Raw genomic sequence first — 23,574 nt, 5'->3', positions numbered from 1 at the left:
AGAGTAAATTGAATTATTTGAAAAAGAGCTCTAGAAGTTCAGTTGATATTCTCTCATCCCTCAAAATATTTCGAAATTGAGAATCATGAGACTTGTCCAACCTAATAAAGGGGCTTGAATCAGTATTTTGTTTAGGGATCATAAGGACATTGAGTTTTTGATACATATTATTAGTTTTTAGTGATCTAGTTGTTGGAGAGCTAGTAACAGTCTCAACCAGAGTAGTTAGAACTCTTGGCCAAGCATACATCCCAACGAATAATTTTACTTTCTTTTCTTTAAATGAGGGAGAAATAACGACAAATGAATGCAAATTATTTAATGTCTGAGCACATATCACAAAAGTTCATACCCAAGCAATACCACCTAATTGCCACCTAATTGATACGAATGTAATTTTAAAAAATATTTTATTATTATTATTTAATAATTAATGTTTAATTAAACTTTTTTTATATTATAAATAATAGAGGTAAGTTTTAGGCTATTATGTTAATCAATCCATTGAGAAAAACCACTCTTTATTTTTCTTATAATTCTATTAATATTAAAATTTAATAGATTATTTTTATTATTTCGCATTATGCATGCATCACATGGAGCCTTCTCTTATGAATAAAAAGAAAAAGAAAAAAAAAAAAAATCACATAGCCTTCTCTCTACCCATAGAATTTATATTACATTAAGGGCCTATTGTTTTCATTGGTGTCATATATATCTACATATGTGCATATATACCATTGAGTGCATTATATTGATCACCAACCACCAAAACAAAGGCCTGGCCAGAGAGAAATTATGGATTCAAAACAAAGCAGAATTAATGTCCTAATGCTGCCATTTTTTGCCCATGGTCACATTACTGCATTCCTAGAGCTAGCCAAGAAACTCACACACAAAAGCTTCTACATATATTTGTGTTCTACACCAATCAATCTCAATTCCATCAAGAAAAAGAATCACAGACAAGTACTTAAAAAAAATCTTGATTGTATTCTTCTTGAATTGATTACAGAGGTTTAGTGCTTTTTATATTGAATCTAATCATAACAAGCTAACAATAACAAAATAATCTAACTATAACAAAATAATCTAACCATGGTTTAATTTTAACAGCCTAACTACTTGAAACAGTTATGCTAGTACTGCAGCCTTGGCTGGTTTTGCTGCAGCTGGTACTGCTGGGGCTGCGGCTGGCTCTGGCTTATGCTCTGTGGGCTCTATGTGCTCTGGCTTATCAGCACTCTCTCTCCATTGAATCAGTAGAAATCCACCTTCCATCCTTGCCTGAGCTTCCTCCTCACTACCACACCACCAATGGCCTCCCAGTCCATCTCAATTCCACCCTCCAAAAAGCCTTTAAGATGGCAAGCCCAAGCTTCTCCACTAAGCCCAGACCTCATTTATGACTACGACCTGCCATGGGCACCAACCATTGCCTCCTCCTATAATATTCCCGCTGTTGATTTCATACCTATCGGTGCTACGATGATGTCTTTCTCCCTTCACAAGTTAATGAAAAGCAGTGTCGAATTCCCATTTCAAGCAATTCAGTTTTGGGGATTCCATGAAATGCAGTTTCACAATTCGATGATCAAGACTGCTGCAAACAAAGCCAAAAACAAAGTGTGCGCTATAGATGCCATGAAACTATAGAAAAAACAACGCCCAAATAGTACACATTAATATTGCCATGAAACGATCTTGCAACATTATTTTGTTCCACACTTTCAGAGAGCTTGAAGGAAAATACATTGATTATCTGCTTGTTTTTATTGAGAAAAAGATTGTCCCTGTTGGTTCACTTGTTTGAGACATTGACGATGAGGACGAGCACACTGAGATCATGGAATGACTTGACAACAAAGATGAGTCCTCAACTGTGTTTGTTTCCTTTGGGAGTGAGAATTTTATGTCCAAGGAAGAGATTGAAGAGATAGCTCATGGGTTAGAGCTTAGCAAGGTTAATTTCATATGGGTCCTATGGGAGAGAAAGTTGAGCATGAAGAAGCACTGCCTAAGGGGTTTATCGAGAGGGTAGGAGAGAGAGGACGTTGTGGAGCGTTGGGGTCCACAAGCAAGAATTCTGGCCCATTCAAGCACTGGTGGCTTTGTGAGTCACTATGGATGTAATTCAATAATGGAAAGTTTAAAATTTGGGGTTGCAATTGTAGCCATTCCAATGCATTTGGACCAGCCAATAAATGCTAGACTGGTCGAGGAGACTAGTGTGGCTGTAGAGGTCAACAGAGACATCAATGGAAGACTTAATAGAGAAGAGATAGCACAACTAATAAGGAAGGTTGTGGATGAAAAAAGTGGTGAAGGTTTAAGAATTAAAGCAAGAGAATTTAGCGAGAAGATAAGAATGAAAGGAGAGGAAGAGATAGATGAGCTGGTAGAAGAGTTGCTTCAACTTTGTAAGTTGAAATATGCAAAAGTAGAAGAATATCGAAGTTTTCAATCACTAATTTTTCTCTTATATCAGTTATTTCACTATGTAGAACTATTGTTGAAATATTTTGATGATCATCAGAACTTTAATGATGCTTTGATATGATTTGTTACGTTATATTTGTAAGAACAATTTTCATTGCTAAATGTTTCCAAAGACTAAATAGGGATGACAAGGGTTACTTACTTGTGGTGCTTATTTTCTGAATTTGTTGAGATCAGTAAAGCCAATTGGGCTGAGATAAGACTTTTCAATTTGTAAGAGGGTGTATATGTCTGCTGGCATAGATTATAGATGTTTGTTGGTGTCTGAAGTTTGACTGTAATTTAAGTTGTATTTGTATGAAGCTAATAAGGTGTTTGTTGTAGCTTACCACAAATTTAGTACTATTGACAATTGATGATGTGAATTGAGAAACAGAATTAATGATGTTTATTTATACTGTATATTTATTTTCTCGATTCACACCATCAATTCTCAATAATACTAAAATATTCTCATCTTCTCAAATTTTCAAAATCTAAACCCTAGCCATCTGCAATTTGTAGTTGCTGCAGTGTTCTCCAAAAATATAATGTGTTTGAGGAACACTAATATAATTAGAAAACTATAAAAATATATGTACTGAAGTAAATAGAGTTGTCGCAACTTAATTTAGCCACATTTTTTAGTTCAGAATGAACTTAAAAAGTACTTTTTCCTAATTTTTTTAAAAATTTTTTTAGTGTTTTTTTATCACTTAAAATAAAAGCTAACTATTTTTTTATCTTTAGTAAACTTTGTTTTAAATTTTTCTTTTAATTCTTAATTTTTTTATTTGTCTAATTAAGTAAAACTTAAAAACGTAAAACCTTTTGAAATTTTCAACAAAAAAAAAAAAAAATCATTAAAAATTGAAAAAACTAAAAAAAAAAAAGGTCACTAAATATACCAATCCCAATTTTTTATAACAAAAGTTGTAGAAATTGATTATCTAAAATCAGTGCTAGAGTTTGGGGACAACATATTTTAGTTAAAGAACCCGGCTCCTCAGCAGTTTTTAAGTAAACTGGACTGGATAGTCAAAATAATAGGATGGCGACATGTCCTCGAAATTGGAAACTAATGGCTCTGATTAAATTAGACACTCACAAGCTCTTTGAAAGATCTAAACGACATCGTCTTTTACAACCGTCAATGTTAACACCGTCTCTGTGGAATTTTCATGTTTCGGAATTGGGGTCACTGCTGTGCCTTTGGCACAGGAGTGACTGTTGTGCCTCATTTTGTGGTGCATTATGGATTTATTTTTATAATCTGAACCGTTCATATTGTAAGGTTTGTTGAGTACTTCATGTCTACCAAAAATCATATTAATCGGATACCAATAACTATATGATTGATAATCAAAAAAATAAACAGGAAGTTTTTCTTTTGAAAAATAGTATAAAAATATGCAATTCGATCATATAGTTATTGATATCCGATTAATATGATTTTTGGTAGGCTTGAAGTACTCAACAAATCCTACAAAATGACGGTTCAGATCATAAAAATAAGCCCATAATGTATTTCAAAATGAGGCACACCAAGTCCTCATGTTTCTCATTGAAATCCCTAACTCTCTCTCCCTACCCTCCCTCCCTCTCTTTCTCTCTCTCTATATATATGTATATATATATATATATATATGAGTTTACCACACCAACAAGCACTTGTCCTAGGCAAAGGCGAAGAAATAACAACAATACGTGGTCAAAGAACTGAGGCTCCGCATGGGTAAGCTCAAAACCATTAGAATTCAGATCAATTCAATCTAGGGTTTCAAATTTCTTATTCAAAATATGTATATTATGGCCCCGTTTGGTAGAGTTGTGAAAAAGTGATTATAACTTATAATTTAACAGCTTATAGCTTATAACTGTGAACATAAGCTGATTTTTGACTTATAAATTAAGGCCAAGTTTGGGAAGACTAAAAAAGTGCACTTTTTGTCTTTTTGGACTAAAAAATTGAGGTTGAAAATATGGATGTTTGGGTTAACTTTTTGACTTTTTATTGAAAAATGTGTAATAAAAAATTGTAAAAATTGATTTGTAGGGAAAATTTTGAATTGGGAGTTGTGCAGCCGTAATTGTTGACTTTTGGTGAATAGTGTTAACTTTTTAACTTTTTGAGTAACTTTTTAGCTTTTTGGCTTTTTTTGAAGTCCCCAAACTTGGCCCACTCAAAGAATAAGTTGATTTTTGACTTACAAAAAGTTATAAGCTGTATTGTTAAACTGAACCAAACACATCAAAATAACTTAAATTAAGCTAAAAACTGAAATAAGCTGGAAATAAGCCTTACCAAACAGGGCCTATGTATGTGTGATTTGTGTGCTTGAATCGGGATTCATTGATGTAAAGGTTCATGAAATTTTGTTTCCAATTGTTAATTACTACAATTTGATAGTGTTTCTGCAGAGTTTGACATTGTTGCATTTTCTTCTTTTGCTGAACTATGCTGAACCTCCAATTACTTTTTGATTGGAAGTTGAAATTTTGCGGGGAAAAAAAAGTCTCAACATGGCTTTCTCTATCCTTCTGGCTTGCATGTTAAATTTTTGCTCTGTTTTTATCAAGTACTATGGGTGTTTCCAGTCCTGAGGTATGGACACCATATCCACACCCTGTATGGTGCTTCATATGATTCTTTTGTATACGTATCGGGTACTTGAAACAAGTATTTAATTAATTTTTTTCTATTCATTTTTTACCGTACTCAAACGAATTAATATATATCCAAATTGTATCTCAGTCGAAATAGTATTTTATTCTAATAGAGAAATAAAGTTTCTTTAATTAGAATTCAAATTTTTATTTACATGATATTTTTTTTAATTATTTCTATCAGGTTGTAAAAGATGGAGGTTGAGTTCTCCTATTGAGTGGGTTCCAACTTTCAAGGATTTTAGAACTTGTGGAAGGAAGCTGTTGATAAACAACCTAAGGATAATCATCCATGATGCATCTGGGACTTACTTCATGCTCTTCATTACCCATCATTGCTACTATACAAGTGGGATACAATTTAGTGTCTTTTGGATTGTATTTTGTGGATGAATTTAAGTCATTGAAAGGGGTTGGAGAATGTAACGAAATGTACTGTACACTTGAATAGTTAAATGAACATCTTATAAAAATTCAAATATTTCATCACTTGCATTATTTTGGACCCTTTTGATTTAACTGAATATTTTCTTGTGCTCATTATAGATTTACAAAGCATTTTTCTCATTTACAGTTCACATGAAAAGTGCAAAATTACTAGAAAAAATATTGTTCACATAACACTGAAGAGTCAAATAAATTATTTATAAAATTCTGCAAAAAAATAAATAAATAAATAAATAAAAAATTGCATAAAAGGAATAACAATTGTACTTCTACCTCAAAAGAAATTGTAAAGGATGAAACCACTAAAACAATTCCACTAATCAATTACTGGAACTAAAGAAGCATTAACAAATGAAGAACATAGGGTCATTTTGTTTCAACGCATAGTACTTCTAGATCCTTGAGAATCTTGAAATGAAGAACAAAGCATAGAACTGGGCATCTAAACTCCCTGCAATAGAATAATAATTGAAGATATTAAACAATAGTGCAATCTTGAAATGAATAATATAAATGGAAAATTAGATAATATTTTTTTTACCATTTACAATTGAGTGAATGAAGAATCGTTCCAAGCTTGAGGTGTTTCTGGAATCATGCATGCCATGGAACTAGACATCCCAACACCCTGCAAATGAAGAATACTAATATAAATTAAGTTTTAATTTCATCTTAAATGATCACAACAACAAGACATTTCTACCTGTAATGAACAATCTGATAGTGGGGGATAAGTAGTATCTGCAAAAGTAGAAGATGAGTGAGGGGTTGATTGAGGTTCCAACATTTGTCTGCTTTTCTTGCTCTTTGCTTGCAACTCAACCCAACTCTTAGGCCTTTTTCTTGGCCTACTTTTCCCCAAACCCTCCTTTTTCTTTAACCCCTTTGCTCCTAAGGTATGTAAGTTATGAGGTTGATTTTTGTCCAAAACTTCTTCGCATGATTTCGATGAAAAAGGTGCATGAGTTTCACTTGCTTGTTGGCCAACACTAGGTTGTCAACTTAATATATCATCAATCTTTTTTGCCATCTCAACTGTAAATTTTGCAAGCATGTCCGTCGTTTCTAAACTTTCAGCCGCATGACAACCCAACTTAATCAAATTGGGGCATAACATCCTATAACGAAAATTCACATCCAAATCAACCGCTGTATGTGTATTTATACACCTATTAATGTCCTGTACTATTCCATTTTTTGCTTTCTTAGCCCATCTCTTCAGTAAGTATTGTTTTGGTATATCCTTGATGTTCATCATGTCAAGACCTTTCAAAGCATGGGCACACAAAATTCCACAACTCTCAAACAATTTACAAGTACATGACACCGTTGGGCCTTGTAAGTTGACTTTAACTTCACGAACTTTAGGCTTATCAAGCACTTTCACCATACAATCATGTGAAAGGTTGCTTTCATCCTGTTTCCAAGCAAAAGCAGACAGGCTTTTCAAAATTTTTTCTTTAAATATCTCAAAAATTGGGTTTGTATAAAAATCTCCTACATTAATCAACAAGGGAATGGGCAAGCCAATTTTTGGCAACTTCTGACGAGAAGCATACTCACAATCAAACTCAATATGAGTAATATCATCAATAACCCTCTCAAAATGCTTGAAGAAATACAATATCCCCAAATCTGATTGTAAGAAAGTACGTAGTTTACCATTGAAGCTTTCGCTAACTTGCGTGGTATCTGCCCAAGCTGACCAAACTTCTATGACATATGGTTTTCCCCATTTTTCTCTAACCCTATATATAGTAGGCAACCAACTATTATCACGAACATCAAATTTATCAAGCATGTCTTCCCAAGCACTAGAGAAACTTTCCTCATCTTCATAATTGTAAATAAATTTAGCAAGCTCTGCACCAATCCCACCATCATCACCTCTATATTTGCTTCCTAAATGCTTAATTGCATTTCGTCTCATATGCCATGTGCATATTCTATGGAACGTATTAGGCATAACTAGTGAGATAGCCTTTGTCATTGCAGGGTCTTGATCAGTGAAAATGGTCTTTGGTTGCTTCCCTGACATAGCATCTAAGAAACTTTTAAATAACCACTCGAAAGAGGCAATTGTTTCATCATATAGAAGTGCAGCCCCAAATATAACAGTCTTCCTATAATTGTTAAACCCTACAAACACCGCTAGTGGCCGATAGTCCTTGTGGGTTCTGTATGTTGTGTCAAAACTCACAAAATCCCCAAATAAACTGTAGTCAATTATCATTTTCGGGTCAGCCCAAAAGATGTTAGTAATTTGTTCTCCAACATCTAGCTGCACAGTGAAGTGAAAAGATGAATCCTTCATTGATTTGTCTGCAAAATATGCTAACAAACTTCCAGCTTCTCCAAACTTCAATTCCTTCTGATGTTTTGTCCGAAGATAATTTTTTAAGTCCTGACGTGTAAAACCAAGACATTCCCTTCCACCTGCCTATCGAGATGCAAGCTTAAATGTCGATCTCAATCTAATCCCAGATGCCTCTGCCAAATCAGCTGCAATTGCTTGAGCTTTTGCAATTTTTCTTTGTGAAGGCATTAAATGGACACATCCTGGAATATGAAGTGGGTGATTGTGGTCCTCAACAAAATCAATAACCACATAGTTTTGTCTATTTTTGTTGAATGAAACACTCATACGCTCCTTGCAACCAGTTCTTGTTTCTTGGTGTGAATTTTTAGTTTTATCATCTCTCTTGTCTTCACGTCGAAACCTTTCTTTCGAACATACAAACCTCCTAGAAGTGATCCTTCCTGTTTTCTTACATGCGTTAGTATATTCCATTCGAAGACTAAAACCGGTAATCTGCCCAAACTCATTGTAGAAATCTTTTGCAGCATCTAGTGAATCAAATTCCAAACCCATTTGAGGTTTGTAATCTAGAATTGTGAGACTTGAAGATATAGCTTCACACATTGAAGTGTCTTTTATAAAGGGGCCTTAATTTGGGTGTTGTCTTGCTGCTTGACACAAGAAACATTATTAGTACGAAGGAAAATAAATTCTAAATACATCATGTTTAATAATTAAAAAGATCCAAAAAGTAAAAACATTAATTAAAAAAATATCAAAAAATCAGTAAGAACATAAACAAAAAATGAAAAGTGCATAAAAACACAAATCAATTTTTTCAATAACAAAAAAATATCTATATATATATATATATATATTTTCAACCTTTTAATATGCGTATACATGAGTGTCTATGTACATAAACATATCTACGATGGACATAATTTATTTTCAACATGAGATTAGTGATTTGAATATTTTTATTTGTGAAGGGTTAATATGTCTATACATGAGCGTCTATATACATAAACATATCTACAATGAACATAATTCATATTCAACTTGAGATTAATGATTTGAATCTTTTTATTTGTGTATAGTCCTAGTCTCCATATATATATATATATATATATATTGAGAGTTTTATCTTTGACTTTGAAGATTTTGATCTTTATCAGTGTGCTTGTAACTCGTACAATTTTATTATAATAATATATATAAATCAAATAATAATAAATAAATAAAATGATAATATGTGCATCATACCTTTTCTTATTCTTTATACCTGCTGGTAGCATACTTTCAATCAACTAAGCTACAAAGAGAAAAAGCAGAGGACACGGGTTTTGATGGTTGACCATCAAAAACTCCAATTATCATTGATTTGCTCATTTCTTTGACATACAGGAAGAATCTTTGGTTGAAAGAAAAAATCAATGGGAGTGCTTGCGGCAAAGGAAATCAAATCCCCAAAGGAATTTGCGCCCAAATCAGATCTTTGAAAATCCCATAGAGACGGTGTTAACGTTGACGGCTGTAAAGGACGATGTCGTTTAGATCTTCCAAAGAGCTTGTGAGTGTCTAATTTAATCTGAATCATTAGTTTCCAATTTTGATGACGTGTCACCATCCTATTACTTTGACTGTCCAGCCCAGTTTGCTTTAAAGCTGCAGAGGAGCCGGGTCCGTAGTAAAGTCAAAAAGTCACTAAACTTGTCATATCACTCTCTACATTTGTAAAAATTTAAAAAATTATTAAAATAACTTGTTTCCAAATGAAAACGGTTAGCAGGAGAGTAAATTCAACTACCACATAAAAAAATAAAAATAAAAATTCAAAAATTAAAAGCATTACACCACTACAGGCCTCTCTCAATTATTTGGTTATCTAACGTCTCGTCACTACAAGAAAATTAGCTTATAACCACGCTTTTGTTATGGCGTTTTTTTAAAAAACGTCGTTTTAAAGGTTTTCAAAATATTTTTGTAAATAACTCATTTTAAAAAACACGCGTGCTTTGGTGTACGCACATGTTTTCCCTTTTAAGACCCACGCGTTTTTCATTCTTCTATTCTATTTTACGCAGCAATTGATAGATCTAGGTTTTCTATCTCTTCATCACTCCTCTTTCTTATGGTGAAAGGTCACTAGATCGAGCTTTGTAGGCTCCGATTCACGATTTGGTTTTCTCCATCTTGGCTCAAAGCTCTCAATCAGTCCGATTTGAAAATTAATTTTGTGAGTCCTCTAATTTTTTTTCATTTTGTTTATATACAAACTTAGATCTACGATCTCAAATCTGTTTGTTATATATATATACTAATTTATGTCTATTGATCACGATCGATTTTTATTCTATTGATCGATTTTTAGGCAAATCTCGATTGATTGATTTTTAATTTATTGATCGCGATCAAACACTCTTCTCTGGACTTGATCGATTGATTGCTTTTGTTCAGATCTGTAAGTTTGAGTCCCTATGCGCATATTAACATCCTCAAACCGACTCTATTTCTGACTCGTTTGTGGTGATCTTTACGTTTGTGCTTTGTATGCAATTCTAGGGTTAGTCTATTGAGGCTAATATCTATTGCGTTTGTGTACAGAGTCATAGAACCACCATCACAACCATACTGTGTCAATCTTTGCAGCAGCAATGTCTCTCTTCCTCACAATGGGTTTTGTGCACTGCAGGCACCTGATTTCCACTTTGGTGAGTCTTCTTTGATTCCCTCCTTCCTTACCTTGCTTATGATCTGTCTGGCCCTGTCGTTTGTGCATTTGGGTTTTTCTACTACTTTCCATAAATTTTAATGTCTTCAAAAGCCATGTATCTATGTGTTTGTTTATATGTGCATCAAAATTTTATTGGATTTTATCTTATGGACCCGCAAAGTACTTAGACTGACCAAAATTTGAGTTTATGTTCTGCAGCTCTAATAACAAATAGGAGGAAAACCTTGGAAGAGGTAGAAAGATAGGCTAAAATTTGAGTTTATGATAGGCCAAAATTATTGACAAAATTATTGTTAAGATGATGGGTAGAAAGATTTACTTATCCTGTCTGCAGTAGTTATATAAATAGAATCAGACGATGGTTTGAGTTGGGACCAATTTAAAATTTAGTCTGTCTATTGGTTAATTTGGGTATTGACTTAAATTTGATTTTTTCCAGCAGTGACCTCTCCAGAGGTGACGTATAAGTGTCGGATACGGACACACTCCAAACACGTGTCGGACATGTTGAAGACATGCTGAGAACACACTGGGACACCCCGAGGGCCATTTAAAAAAAATAATTAAAAATGAACTTGTGTTTACTATAATAGTATACCAGAGGTTGATAAATTTCGTAAAATTAAATATTTGACTTAAAATAATTATTAAATATTTAAAAATATGACACATAATAAATATATAAAATCATATCTTTCGCACATGTCTCTAACGCGTCGTGTCCTAAATTTTTTGAAATTTGCGTGTCCTTATCTGTGTTGTGTCACGTGTCCATGTTTGTGTTTCTTAGTAGGCATACATGCAGTAGAATTAAGAAGCATCGGTCAACAAAAGTGAGAGAATGCAGAACAAATATATGAGATATGTTTTTGATCTTAATGCATGACCTATTAATGAGAAAAACTTTCTACAAAAGAAATGAATATCCACTCTCAGTGTTAACAATGATATTGCTTTATTTAGTTATGTTTTCGATATTTGTTTTTACTTGGAATTTTCTGATGGCTATCATGGAAGTTCCTTTCTTTAAGGTCATTGATCATGTTTTTACTTGATCTCCTTTAAATGTCTGTATGGTTTTAAGTAATGCTTCATGCCTTCAATAACATGCATCTGTAAATGCTATTTTTTTATTATCTTTTAGCTCCAAATCATAGAGGGTGGCTTTATTATTGTCTTTGTATTTCTCTTGTTGATATTACTGAAAATTATTAGAGCAAATCAGGTAACAGGGCTGTATCCAGTAGGTGGAACCACATACTTTGGCGATACTGCCCCTTTCAAGTGAGTTCGCACACAAAAATGATCTTTTCTGCAAGGTCTGATTTTCAAGTGAGATTACAAAACTAAATGCACACAATTCAAGAAGATCAATGGAAGGAAGGAATTGGATAAGTATATCCATTGGATGGGACGACAACATAAAGTTCCTGAAAGTTCCTGCGATTTTTTATTAGTTGCACAAAACATGGAGTTAAGTAGAATTAATGTCTTTTTGTATTTGTTGTCAGCAATTACTCAATTAAACTGTATATGACAGATTTGTATATGAGTAATTTTGTATAAAAAAAATGTCCACGAAACTTCATAAACAGGGATTCACCAATTGGTGTTCTCCCTTTATATACTAGTATTTAGTATAGATATAATGAGGTATTGTTTGTACCCTTTTTGGTCTGAGGAGTGCAAACAGGTATCAAGGAATTATGAAATGGAATTGTCTGCCTTAAGTAATTCTGGTTATCTTCCCTGGCATTGACATATTATTTTGGTCTTGCAGCCATCCAAATTGTGAGACAAGGAAGTGGATAGTTTTGGGGGAAATAAGGGTTGGCATATTTGTGGAGCAAGATATTTCCGTTGAAACTGAATTGGCGTGTGATTATAATGTTGAATGGCATGGTGGTGCTAAGGTTCGATGTCAGCGTTGGGCACCTAACCGTTCTAAATTTCTCGAGGCAAAGTCTCCTACTTTTCTGGTGAGTTCAAAGTGATAACTTTTGAAGTCTATATTTGAAGATACATTAACATCTCATTTGACATTCATTCTCCTGATGGAACTTGAGTGATGAGAAAAAAAGAAAAAAAAAAACTGAAAATGAATTTATGCAAACTATTAAAAGGCAGCTGTTTATACTAAAGGCAGCTATTTTGTATATTCGTTTATTCACCTCATCTCGCAGTAAACTCATTGTCCTTTTTTTTTTTATAATGTTTTTCCATTTCTTTAAAAGGTGCATAATCATGTGTTGGAAGACGACGATGAAAGGTAACGGGTTATGCATTTATTACTCAAAATTTATAGGCAGTTATAGATAGTTATATCATTTGAAAATACAAGAATTGAGATTTAGAAATTATATTCAATGTCCCTCTGCCCTTTTCCTCAATAGTTATATTATTTTTAGTATTTGAGTCGACCAATCATCGAATGAACAAACTATAGAATTTGAAATACATGTAAAAAACTCGAACATACTAAACTTAGCAAAGGTTTTGTCACTGAGTTAAGTATAAGAACCTGATACACACATTTGTATGCTATGAGGATTATAATTCAGAAATGTTGAGAATGCTTTTGTACCAGAATTTAAGTATGCTAATTGATTGTCTATGAGTGTGGAAGATTTTGTTCTATACTTTTCTAGCTGGGAAAAAAAAAGTTTGTTTCATGTCATAATTACTACAAATTTGTGACCATTAACTTGTACTTGCAAAGATTCAGACACAGCAATGACATGGAAAACTGGCTTTTACATCCCATGAGGGAGAGCAACCTGCAATTATTTGCCCTTGTTTCTATATGGATCTCAAGAAAAGTAGGTGATCATACTTTGTTTATCATAAGCTTTCATCATTAGGGTGTAGTCTTGTATTTCTTACTAAATTAATGGGCTGCAAATGCATGATTCTCATCCCCTATCTGTAAAATGTTTGAAATCTTTGGGAGACGAGATGATTAAGGAGCAACATTTTACAATTCGTGATTTCTTGGAATCAGTAAGCTAAATTTCTGTAACTCCTTTAAAAAAAACTTCATCTCTATATTTTCCATTGTTGTGGTTAATGAAGATATTCTGCAGGAGGTGGTCCTAATGCAGGTAAATCCCATAGAACTATGGTGGATGGTTGCATTTGTCAGCTTCAACTGAGATGTTTTTCTACTCTTTCTCTTCTTCTTGAAAGGTATTGGATTTTGAGATTGGTACATCTAATATTGCTTTTAAATTCCTCGAGGAGCTTTTCATTCAGTTTAAGTGAATTTTTTTTTTTTGGGTGTCATCATTATAAAATATGTTGGCAATCGTAAGGTTAGAGTTTAGACCAGTTTACTGTTTATTCTAATGGGTCACGAATTCTGTCTTATATGAATTTAGGGGAATTGCAACGGTTGGGAAACTTGTAAACTTTGAAGCATGCACGGATATCATGGACCTTCTCTATGAAAAGGATCAAACATCAGCACTTTATAATTCTCCCAAATATCTTATTGCATTAATACTAGCATGTGCATTTACATTTCTTATTTCTAATTTACTAATTCAGAAATTTTGCACCTGCTATGTCTTTTTACTTTGTAATAGTTTTGGATCTTTTGCAGGTTGCTTCATATGTTATCACAGTTCCAAAATAGAGATGGGAGTTTCCTGTTCTTCCTTGGGGTAATATTTCTGTACTGGAAATTTCTCCGGTCGCCTCTTCTATTTGATCTACAGTTATCATTTTGTGTTTCTATGGTTATGCCAAAAAAATAAGATGTCATGCACAGTCAGAAACACTAATACCAATTATTATGTGCCATTTTATTCTGATTAGAAAACTACTAACCACCAACTAAATCTGTATTACAGAAAAGTGATTTACTTGAGGTTTTTGTATAGCTTAGATTTTTCACAATTGTGTTTATACAGTTGTTTTAGACTAATAGTCATCAATAGATTACTCATTTGGTTTATCATTCTGTAGCCAGCTTCACCTACCACCCTTGGAAAGGAAATTGCAATTCTTGCTGTCAGATTAAGCAGGGAAAGACGGAATATTTCTCAAGTTGAGATAATGGGGAAGTTTGCTGGTGCAGTTAGAAATTACAATGCACATCTTGTTGCATACCCTGATATTAAATGGCCTCAAATTGCAGAGGAGTTCGTGAAATCTCTTGGATTAAGTTTCAATCCCTATGTGACTCAGGTGTGTTCCATTCACAAGATTTCTTCTCGCTTAAGTTTTATTAGGTTTCTCCGTAATTCTTCACAGACCAGAGTAATTTTTTGAAGTTTTATCAGCAAGTTCTAAGTTAACAATCAGTAACCACATTTTGATGGATCCTTTTGATATGCTATCTGTTGGCTCGTAGAGACCTATCATGCACTACACGGCTGCTCTATGTACAAAGCTAGAGAAGTCGGTAGTCTTTATTACCAATTAGTTACTCATTAGTGAACTTTCTTCCGAATTTTTATCCTGTCCTTGCTCCTTATTGTTTTTATCTAACAACTAACACTACAAGAAAATGGGGCTTAAAAGACGGGACTATTTGCGACGGTACACTTGCCGTCGCAAACCGTCTCAAAAAACAGAGTATTTGCGACGGTAAAAAATGCCGTCTCAAAAAACAGAGTATTTGCGACGGTAGAAAAATACCGTCGCAAAAAAGGAGAGTATTTGCGACGGTATTTTTCTACCGTCGCAAATACTCTGTTTTTTGAGACGGTATTTTTTACCGTCGCAAAAAGTTACTTTTGTGGTTTTTTTTTTTAAGTGAATATTTTTAAATTTTTAAATTTTTTTTTAGATGCACTTTACTTAAATGTATCTAAAAAAAAAAAATTATGAAAAAATATTTTTAAAAATTAATAAATACATACAAATATAAAAAAAAATGTATTGAATTATTGTATTTCTTTTGTATTTTTGGTATTTAATGAATTTTTAAAAGATTTTTTTACTTTTTAGGTGTATTTATGTTAGGTGTGTCTAAAAATTAAAAAAATTAAATATTAAAAAAATTCAGTAAAAATAATATAACACGGAAAACAAGAAAGTATAATTTTCTCAAAAGAGTTTTTGGAAAACTCTAACCTAACATAGTGATTGTGGTTTTGAGACAGCTTCATATATATACAGTCACAAAATAGTTTGAATAAATTCAATGGTATTTTTCTGTCACAAAAAAAATAAAAAAAACGATGTCGTCTTACTTTTTTAATATAACATCTCTTTTCATTCATTTTTTCATCTTCCTGTCTCTCTGTATTTATCTCTCTCTGTTCTCTTTATCTCTTTCACTCATCACTCTTCTTTCTCTGTCTGTCTGTGTATCTCTCTCATTTTCTCTCTGTGTCTCTCGCATATCTTTCTTCTCTCTATCTCTTATGTCTTCTCTCTTTATCTCTCTCGCTCATCTTTCTTCTCTCTATCTCTCTCATTTATTTTTTTCTCTCTCTCTCTCTTATTTATATCTCTCTCTATCTCTCTCGCCCATCTCTTTTTTTCTGTGTCTCTCTCTCGCTCATCTCTTTTCGCTCTATTTCTCTCTTTTTGTCTATCTTTCGCTCATCTCTTGTTTCTCTCTCTTTTTCTATCTCTCATTCTCTCTTTCTCTCTCTTTCTCTCTCTCTTTTTCTGTTTATCTCTCTCTCTCTGTCTCTCTCTCACTCTCACTCTCTCTCACTCATCACTCATCTCTCTCTCTGTATGCTTGTCCATTTGTGTATTTCTCCCTCATTATATTCGTCTTGCTCACTCTCTCCATCTCATATTCTCTATTTATCGAGCTTCTCCTCGATTTATCTATCTTTTCTCTCATCTCTTTTCTCTCTCTGTATCTTTCGTTCATCTCTCTTCTCTCTATCTCTCTCGTTCATCTCTTTTCTCTCTCTGTCTCTCACTCTCTATCTTTTTCTCTCTTTGTCTCTCTCTCTCTCTCTAACTCATCACTCTTCTCTGTTTGTCTGTCTGTCTCTGTCTCTCTCTTTCTCTCTTTCTCTTGTTGTCTCTCGCTCATATCTCTCTCATCTGTCTTCTCTCTCTGTCTCTCTCACTCATCTCTCTTCTCTTTATCTCTCTCGCTCATCTCTCTCTGTCTCTTTCTCATTTATCTCTTTTTGCTCTTTCTCTCTTTGTCTATATCTTTTCATCCATTTTTTCATCTTCCTTTCTCTCTTCTCTTTCTCTTACCGTCTCAACCTTACTAAATGTAAAAAAAAATAAAATTCATCAACTATAAAAAAAAAATTATTTTAATAAAAAATAATTTTTTTAACAATTCTTCCGTTGCAAAAAAAAAAAAAAAAATCTTCTCTCTCTATCGCTCATTTCTCTTCTCTCTCTGTCTCTCTCTTTTTCTGTGTCTCTCTCTCTCGCTCATCTCTTTTCGCTCTATTTCTCTCTTTTTTTTGTCTATCTCTCGTTCATCTCTTGTTTCTCTCTTTTTTTCTATCTCTCCCTCTCTCCATCTCTCTCCCTATCTCTTTTTCTGTCTATCTCTCTCTTTCACTGTCTCTCTCTCACTCATCACTCTTCTCTTTCTCTCTCTCTCTGTCTACTTGTCTATTTGTCTATCTCTCCCTCACTATGTTCGCCTTACTCACTTTATTACTCTCATCTTCTCTATTTATCGAGCTCCTTCTCGATTTATCGATCCACTGCAAACGATGTCGTCTTACTCTTTTGAACATTTCTCTTTTCACCCATTTTTTCATCTTCCTATCTCTCTGTCTCTCTTCTCTTTCTCTCTCTTATTCATCACTATTCTCTGTTTGTCTCTCTCTCCCTTTCTCTATGTGTCTCTGTCTCTTTTCTCTCTCTCTCTCTCATCACTCTTCTTTCTGTCCATCTCTCTTTTTCTCTCTGTTTCTGTCTCTCTTCTTTTTCTCACTCTGACTCATCACTCTTCTCTATCTGTCTGTCTATCTCTCTCTTTTTCTCTATGTCTCTCGTCTATCTCTCTTCTCTCTATCTCTTTCATATATCTTCTCTCTCTGTCTCTCTTCTCTCTCTTATTTTTTTCTCTCTCACTCTCTTGCTCATCTCTTTCTGTCTCTCTCTCTCTCTTATTTATCTATTTTTGCTCTTTTTTTTCTCCCTCTCTCTGTCTCTCTCTTTGTCTATATCTTTTCACCCATTTTTTCATCTTCTTCTCTCTCTTTTCTTGCTCTCTCTTATTCATCACTCTTCTCTCTCTCTCTGTCTATTTGACTCTCTCTCTCTCTGTGTCTCTCATTCATTTATCTCTTCTCTCATCTATCTTCTCTCTTTTTCATTGACCACAAAAATTAACTTTATTTTAATGGAAAATATTATTCCTATTTTTACCAAATAAAAAAATAATAATTATTTTTTATTCATTAAAATAAATATAAAATAAATATAAAACAAATAAATTTTTAACTTTATCAAATGAAAATTTTTTTTTTATCAACTATAAAAATTATTTTAATAATTTTTTATTTTAATAAAAAATTGATTAACTATAACATATTTGTGGGTGTGTGGGTGTGTGTAGGGTTTTGTTTGAGAACACACACAACACAAACACAAACACAACCCAAACACAACAGAGCCGTCCCTCTCCTCCTGCTCGCTCTTTCTCTCTCTCTCTCCATCTAGGGTTTTGCCTTACTGCCGCTGCTGCCTCCCTCACTTTCTCTCTCTCTCTCTACTCTACTCTTTAATTCAATCAGTTATGACCGTTGAGGAAGTCCTCCAAGGCGGCGGCGATATGTGCAAAACCATCGAAGTCGCCGTCGTAGAACCACCACAACTCAACCCTCTCACGAAGCTCTCGCCGCCGAGCCTCGACGACTTCGACCCCACCGACGACGACGGGTTTTATATTCCTCCTCTGAACTTCGCGATGGTCGACAATGGCATTTTCAGGTCCGGTTTCCCCGACACCGCCAACTTCCCCTTCCTCCAATCCCTAGGCCTCCGTTCCATCATGTAAGTAAAAAAAAAAAATAAAAATTCAACCTCATTGATTATATGGCAGTGATGTGTTGGAAAATTATTTCAATTCAGTGAATGATTTGAATTTGCTGATTATATACAGATTTGATGATTATAGGGCTTTGGTTTTGCAGATGCCTTTGTCCAGAACCGTACCCGGAGGCAAATGCCGAGTTTGTCAAGTCAAATGGGATTCAATTATTTCAATTCGGGATCGAAGGTTGCAAGGTAAGTCTTGTAATTTTTGTTTATTTATTTATTTTTTGTGTTACTTTTTTACTTATTAGCAGTGGGTGCAAACTCGATTTGTTTGTAATTTTACATTTTTGATGATGGAGGGGCCATTTGATGAATAAAGAAATCATTTAGCAGAACAGTAATTGAAATTGATCGATACAGGAAAGGCATTATTGGAAAAATAAAAAGCTAATAGTATAGATACTATAGTATAGATTATCAATTTTATTTTTTTATTTTTTTTTGATTTGGTATGGTAATTTGAGTGTGACATGGAATGCTTGTTCTTTGTGATGTGGAGGAACAGGGGATTGTAATAATGCAGTTCATTATGTGAAGTGGATTGAGTTCACTGTTTAAGACTGAACAACCATGTGAAATCTTTGAATTTTAGGTATATGAGTTTATTGCTGAAATGAGATGACAATGTTTGGACTATGAGATGACAATGTTTGGACTATGAGATGACAATGTTTGGACAATGTTTGGACAATGTTTGAATTTTAGGTATATGAGTTTATTGCTGTATGTGTGTGTGTGTGTAAGATAAAGTTCATGGCATTGAAAACAAAATAACAGAATAAATTTTTTTGGGAACTCACGTGAAATAACTTCAGTTAATGGCCTTTCTGGGGGAAAAAATGGGGAAGAAAACAATTAGAGAATGGTCACAAAGATTACTATTGGATTCTCTACGATCCGATGTCTGCTGAATATGACTATATATAGTGGTAACCCAGTCATAATGTGAATGATTTCAATTCTGGATTTCATATTGAGACTTAAAGTTGTCTTGGAGGCAAAAAGTGTGTATTTGTCTGCATATGTTCTATCACTAGGCTACAAAATAGACTCATCTTCTGCACAATTATTTTCAGCTTGACCGTTTTCTCCTTTTTTAGGATTTTGTGTGGCTAATATGTGTTATTTCACTCTGGTGTTTGCTGCGATATCAACAGGTAAATATTAGGACAAGGTTGTTGACAAGAATGCACCAAATGAAGAAGTTTGGTTACGGGTAACTTACTTTTTAGTTGATTTATCATACTGGACTGCATGAATCCTTTCCAGTGCATTGTCGAGTCAAATGAGAGCTTGATAAGAAGTAAAGGGAACAGTGACACTCCTGCTTGGTTTGTAAACATATATGCATCTGACATTGGGAACAAGTGATTTGGGATAGATAAAGAGTTGAAACCCATAATTCTTAAGTCATGGCTGCACTATGATTGTATGCATGTCTAGAGAGCTAAGCATTTTGTACAAAGGTAGAAATATGGTAGCGTGATTTTGGTTGACTGACTTTGGGATAATAATAGGTATTACCATTCAAAAGTCTAAATAGGCATTCCATCTCGTGTCTTTTCCTAGGTAGTCTACCTCTTTTCCTTTTTAAGCTGTCATAATGTGAGATTATAAGCAGTTTGAAGCCTAAGCTTACTTTGTTCCCACTTGTAGTATATTTTTATCTCCTTCTCGTTCTCTGTTATCTATGACATATTTGTGGTAAGAAACCTTATCTCTGAGGTCATGTCAAGGAAACAAATATTTCCCGCTAGTTTGGCACTGGGAATTCTCAATTTTTTTGGTGGGTGGATGGATGTTGGAAATCCTTACTGTGGGGGATTGGTGTTGGGAAACATCAGTTCAAGACTGGTGATAATGCCCTGCTCACCACATTATTAATCCTTGTGCATCGATGTAGATTATGTGTCAACTTTTTCTTGCTTGGATGTGGAAGATTATGCCAGTGTATGTGGAATTATTTCTATTTTAATCGAGTGATAAACAGCAGGCCCATAATTTTTAAATTTCATGTTTCAATTAATCTTATTTACAGTCAATATAATACTAAATTTGACCAAAATAACTCACTGACCAACTTGTTTTTAATGCAATTTTAGACTATCTTGCCATGGATAGCCGTGCAATTGATCTAACTGAATGTGAATTGACTTAATAAGTCTGTTTATATTCACATATTTGCACACATCCACATATTTTTGTAGATAAAGACATAAAGCAAGAGTGCTTAGGCAAACTGAAATTCCAAAGTATTGCAGTGTAGGTATTCGACCCCAAAGTGAGAGCTGGGTAGAATTTCAATCTCAAAGCTGCTTATCAGAGACCTGTTCTAGATGAACCATAAATTTCTTATGTCCTTTTTTGAAATCAGATTTGCTTTATGTCATCTTTTTCTTATTTCTGCAGATTGAGGAAATGTGCAGAAGAATGAGAGCATCTGCTGTTCCTATTATGTCTGATTCTGAAGGTTATTATGTTTACTTGTTCCTTAATATATTTACTCCCTTAATTTTGCAATTCTATAGCTTTAACTAGTTTTTATCATTATTTTTTTAGGCTTCACCTTGCTAATTCAATTGGTACTTATGTTGGATGTATTGGTTATGACTTAGTGACTAATTCCGAATGCTCTATGTTCCACAAGGATGACATGAATGTTAGTTTGCACCTCAATTATATAAAAAATTCTCTTTAGTCTTGGCGATGTAATTCCAGCAGACCAAGAAAGTCAATAAGCTATCGACGTAAAGAGATAGCTTATTCATCATTCAATTTTCACGGATGGTGACAAGTCTTCGTGGAAGCTAGATTCTTCCTCAAACATTGATTCCACTGTTTATCCTCTTTTTACTCTTTTCAAATTGTTGAAAACTAAACCATTTCAGAAGGTACTTTATTTGTCTCTTTGAGCTCCTTTGAAATCCAACATCTGATGAGCACTTGAAATTTATGATTATGTTTATTTTCTGTAACATTCATAATGGTTGCCAATCAAAAACATTTATATTGCTTCTATCACTGCTTCAATCAGGTTGAATTCACCCCAGAGGAACTTGATTCTCGGAACGGGTCACTAAATCTACAAGTATGTGTTGTTATTTCCTCATCCATTTCTCTTATTATTTATGTCCTCTCCATATCTCAAATCCTATTATACCTGTCAGAAGAGATGAAAGATTTTAACCACCCTCAGCAGAAATATACAGTACCTATATATTACCAATACCAAAACACACACTCCTTAGCAGGTTTTATATAATCGTTGCTCATGCATGAATTTACAACATATAGCATATATTTGATGAGATCACATTGTTAGTTTAGTGCCTTGGAGCTGAATGATACATGAAACTAAGTATACCTTAATCTATAATTGAATGATAATAATTGATGATGATGTGATAGTGAAATATTGGTGTTAACTTTGGTTTGTTCTTTGTGATGTTCAGGAGATAGTGATGTCACAGAAAAACCAGTAGACCTGATTAAAGTTTACTCTGAGAGATATGCAGTTGTTCCTGATGACAACGTAAGTGTTCTTTTCACAGTTTTCATTGTCTTCATTACTGGTGTTTAAATAGTTGGTTTCTCCAAAAGATTATAATTTGCAACTGTTATCTATTTATTTGTAGGTCAAAAGGATAAATTTTGCCGAGGGGAAGATCTGATTCTAGAAGTAGGAATTTGCAGCTTGATTTTTGAAATAGGCTCAAAATTGAGATCTTGTTGGAAATTTTTTATTTTTTTATTTTTTGTAAGAGCATTTAAATATCCAATGTGTTGATTGGTGAATTTTAGATTTTATTTTATTATTTTATTTTTTTTTAGGATTTGGGTGAATTTTATAATTTAAATATGCTTTTATGAACGTGTACAGTTTAATTATTCTTTGTAAAATATTGAATTTGATGGTTTGATCAATTTTTATTTTTATTTTCTGTTATGATGTTTTTGTGAATGGAATGTAAATAATCAGCTCTTAGAGAGTGAGAGACGGCACCACCGTCGGAAAAAATAGAAATTTTTAATATTTTTATTAATTTTGTTATAGGTTTTACTTTTTGCGACGACATTATACTGTCGCAAAAAATAGAAATTTTATTATTTAAAATAAAAATTTTATTATTTTTTAATATTTTTTGCGACGGCATTACACTGTCGCAAAAAATAGAAAATTTTATATTTTTTATACTTTTTGCGACGGCACCACACCGTCGCAAAAACAGTGTTTTTTTTTAAGAAAAAGACTATTAGCGACGGTATTTTTTGCCGTCTCAAATAACATTTTTAGCGACGGTAAAATAAGGCCGTCGCAAAAAAGTCAAGAAATTTCAAACGTTATTAGCGACTGCACGGTGCCGTCGCAAAAGGTAAAAAATGCCGTCGCAAAACATTAGCGACGGCACTTACCGTCGCAAAAACTCTTTTGCAACCCCTGCAGTTGCGACCCCTCTCTTGCCGTCGCAAAAAGTCATTTTGCCGTCGCAAAAAGTATTAGCGACGGTATTTTACTGTCGCAAAAAGTCAATTTTTTTGTAGTGTAATTCATCCATATTAAACTGTGATAGAGGACATCACTTATATGTGTTCCTTGAAAATTTGGAATTCGGTTCATTATCTTCTAGCTAATGCTTTCAGAGTTTAACCATGTTCTGCAAGTTAGTTGCTGCTCCAGATTATCAATGTGATAATTTGAACCACTATTCTAAAAATCTTTTTAAAAACAGAATGATTTTTGAATGGAACTTACAGAGGGCTTATGATGCAAGCATATTCATGCATATTTACCTGATCTAATTTAATACAATTTGAACATGTTATGCAGATCGAAACTCATGACTATATGGCAAAACTTTTCCATGCAATTATCCAGTTTAACATCGTAATTGATTTTGATAGGGACATGTGGGGCTACGTATCTTTAGGTTACTTCAAGCAGGTGAACTTTCTGATATAT

The 23,574-nt window shown here is 33.6% G+C and overlaps 4 protein-coding genes and 1 pseudogene across 8 annotated transcripts; 3 read left to right on the top strand and 2 right to left on the bottom strand.

Annotated features, from left to right (window-relative positions):
• The first annotated feature begins 623 nt into the window (after positions 1-623).
• On the top strand, positions 624-2,560 carry LOC114294122 (UDP-glucosyltransferase 29 pseudogene; annotated as a pseudogene).
• A 4,029-nt stretch (positions 2,561-6,589) lies between these two features.
• LOC114294131 (protein FAR1-RELATED SEQUENCE 5-like) lies at positions 6,590-7,906 on the bottom strand. Its single transcript, XM_082918532.1, has one exon. The coding sequence runs from the start codon at positions 7,904-7,906 to the stop codon at positions 6,590-6,592; it is 1,317 nt and encodes a 438-aa protein (XP_082774658.1).
• Positions 7,907-8,032: 126 nt separating this feature from the next.
• LOC114294132 (protein FAR1-RELATED SEQUENCE 5-like) lies at positions 8,033-8,464 on the bottom strand. The gene has a single exon (XM_028238245.2). The coding sequence runs from the start codon at positions 8,462-8,464 to the stop codon at positions 8,033-8,035; it is 432 nt and encodes a 143-aa protein (XP_028094046.2).
• A 1,801-nt stretch (positions 8,465-10,265) lies between these two features.
• On the top strand, positions 10,266-15,106 carry LOC114294153 (uncharacterized). 2 transcript variants are annotated; one of them, XM_082866511.1, is made up of 8 exons: positions 10,266-10,355; positions 10,499-10,605; positions 11,854-12,101; positions 12,409-12,607; positions 12,863-12,897; positions 13,712-13,814; positions 14,230-14,290; positions 14,595-15,106. In XM_082866511.1, the coding sequence occupies exons 4-8, from the start codon at positions 12,516-12,518 to the stop codon at positions 14,898-14,900; spliced, it is 597 nt and encodes a 198-aa protein (XP_082722637.1). In that variant the 5' UTR covers positions 10,266-10,355; positions 10,499-10,605; positions 11,854-12,101; positions 12,409-12,515; the 3' UTR covers positions 14,901-15,106. The 2 variants fall into 2 exon arrangements, with proteins under 2 accessions (XP_082722637.1, XP_082722638.1); XM_082866512.1 differs by having other exon boundaries at positions 14,006-14,290.
• A 3,043-nt stretch (positions 15,107-18,149) lies between these two features.
• Positions 18,150-22,711, top strand: LOC145792058 (inositol diphosphatase DSP2-like). 4 transcript variants are annotated; one of them, XR_014331238.1, is made up of 7 exons: positions 18,150-18,569; positions 18,710-18,803; positions 19,772-19,830; positions 21,024-21,084; positions 21,649-21,702; positions 22,067-22,146; positions 22,250-22,711. XR_014331238.1 is itself a non-coding variant. In XM_082872549.1 (5 exons), exons 1-4 carry the CDS (start codon positions 18,313-18,315, stop codon positions 21,046-21,048), a joined length of 435 nt encoding a protein of 144 aa, XP_082728675.1. In that variant the 5' UTR covers positions 18,150-18,312; the 3' UTR covers positions 21,049-21,084; positions 21,649-22,050. The 4 variants fall into 4 exon arrangements, 2 of the variants coding, with proteins under 2 accessions (XP_082728675.1, XP_082728669.1); XR_014331237.1 differs by having other exon boundaries at positions 21,024-21,505; positions 22,250-22,464; XM_082872549.1 differs by lacking the exons at positions 22,067-22,146; positions 22,250-22,711 and having other exon boundaries at positions 21,649-22,050.
• Positions 22,712-23,574: the final 863 nt, after the last annotated feature.

The sequence above is a fragment of the Camellia sinensis genome, chromosome 1 (assembly GCF_055761805.1).
Source record: "Camellia sinensis isolate YWXY chromosome 1, ASM5576180v1, whole genome shotgun sequence".
Classification (NCBI taxonomy): domain Eukaryota; kingdom Viridiplantae; phylum Streptophyta; class Magnoliopsida; order Ericales; family Theaceae; genus Camellia; species Camellia sinensis.
This window is presented reverse-complemented; position numbering and strand designations above follow the sequence as displayed.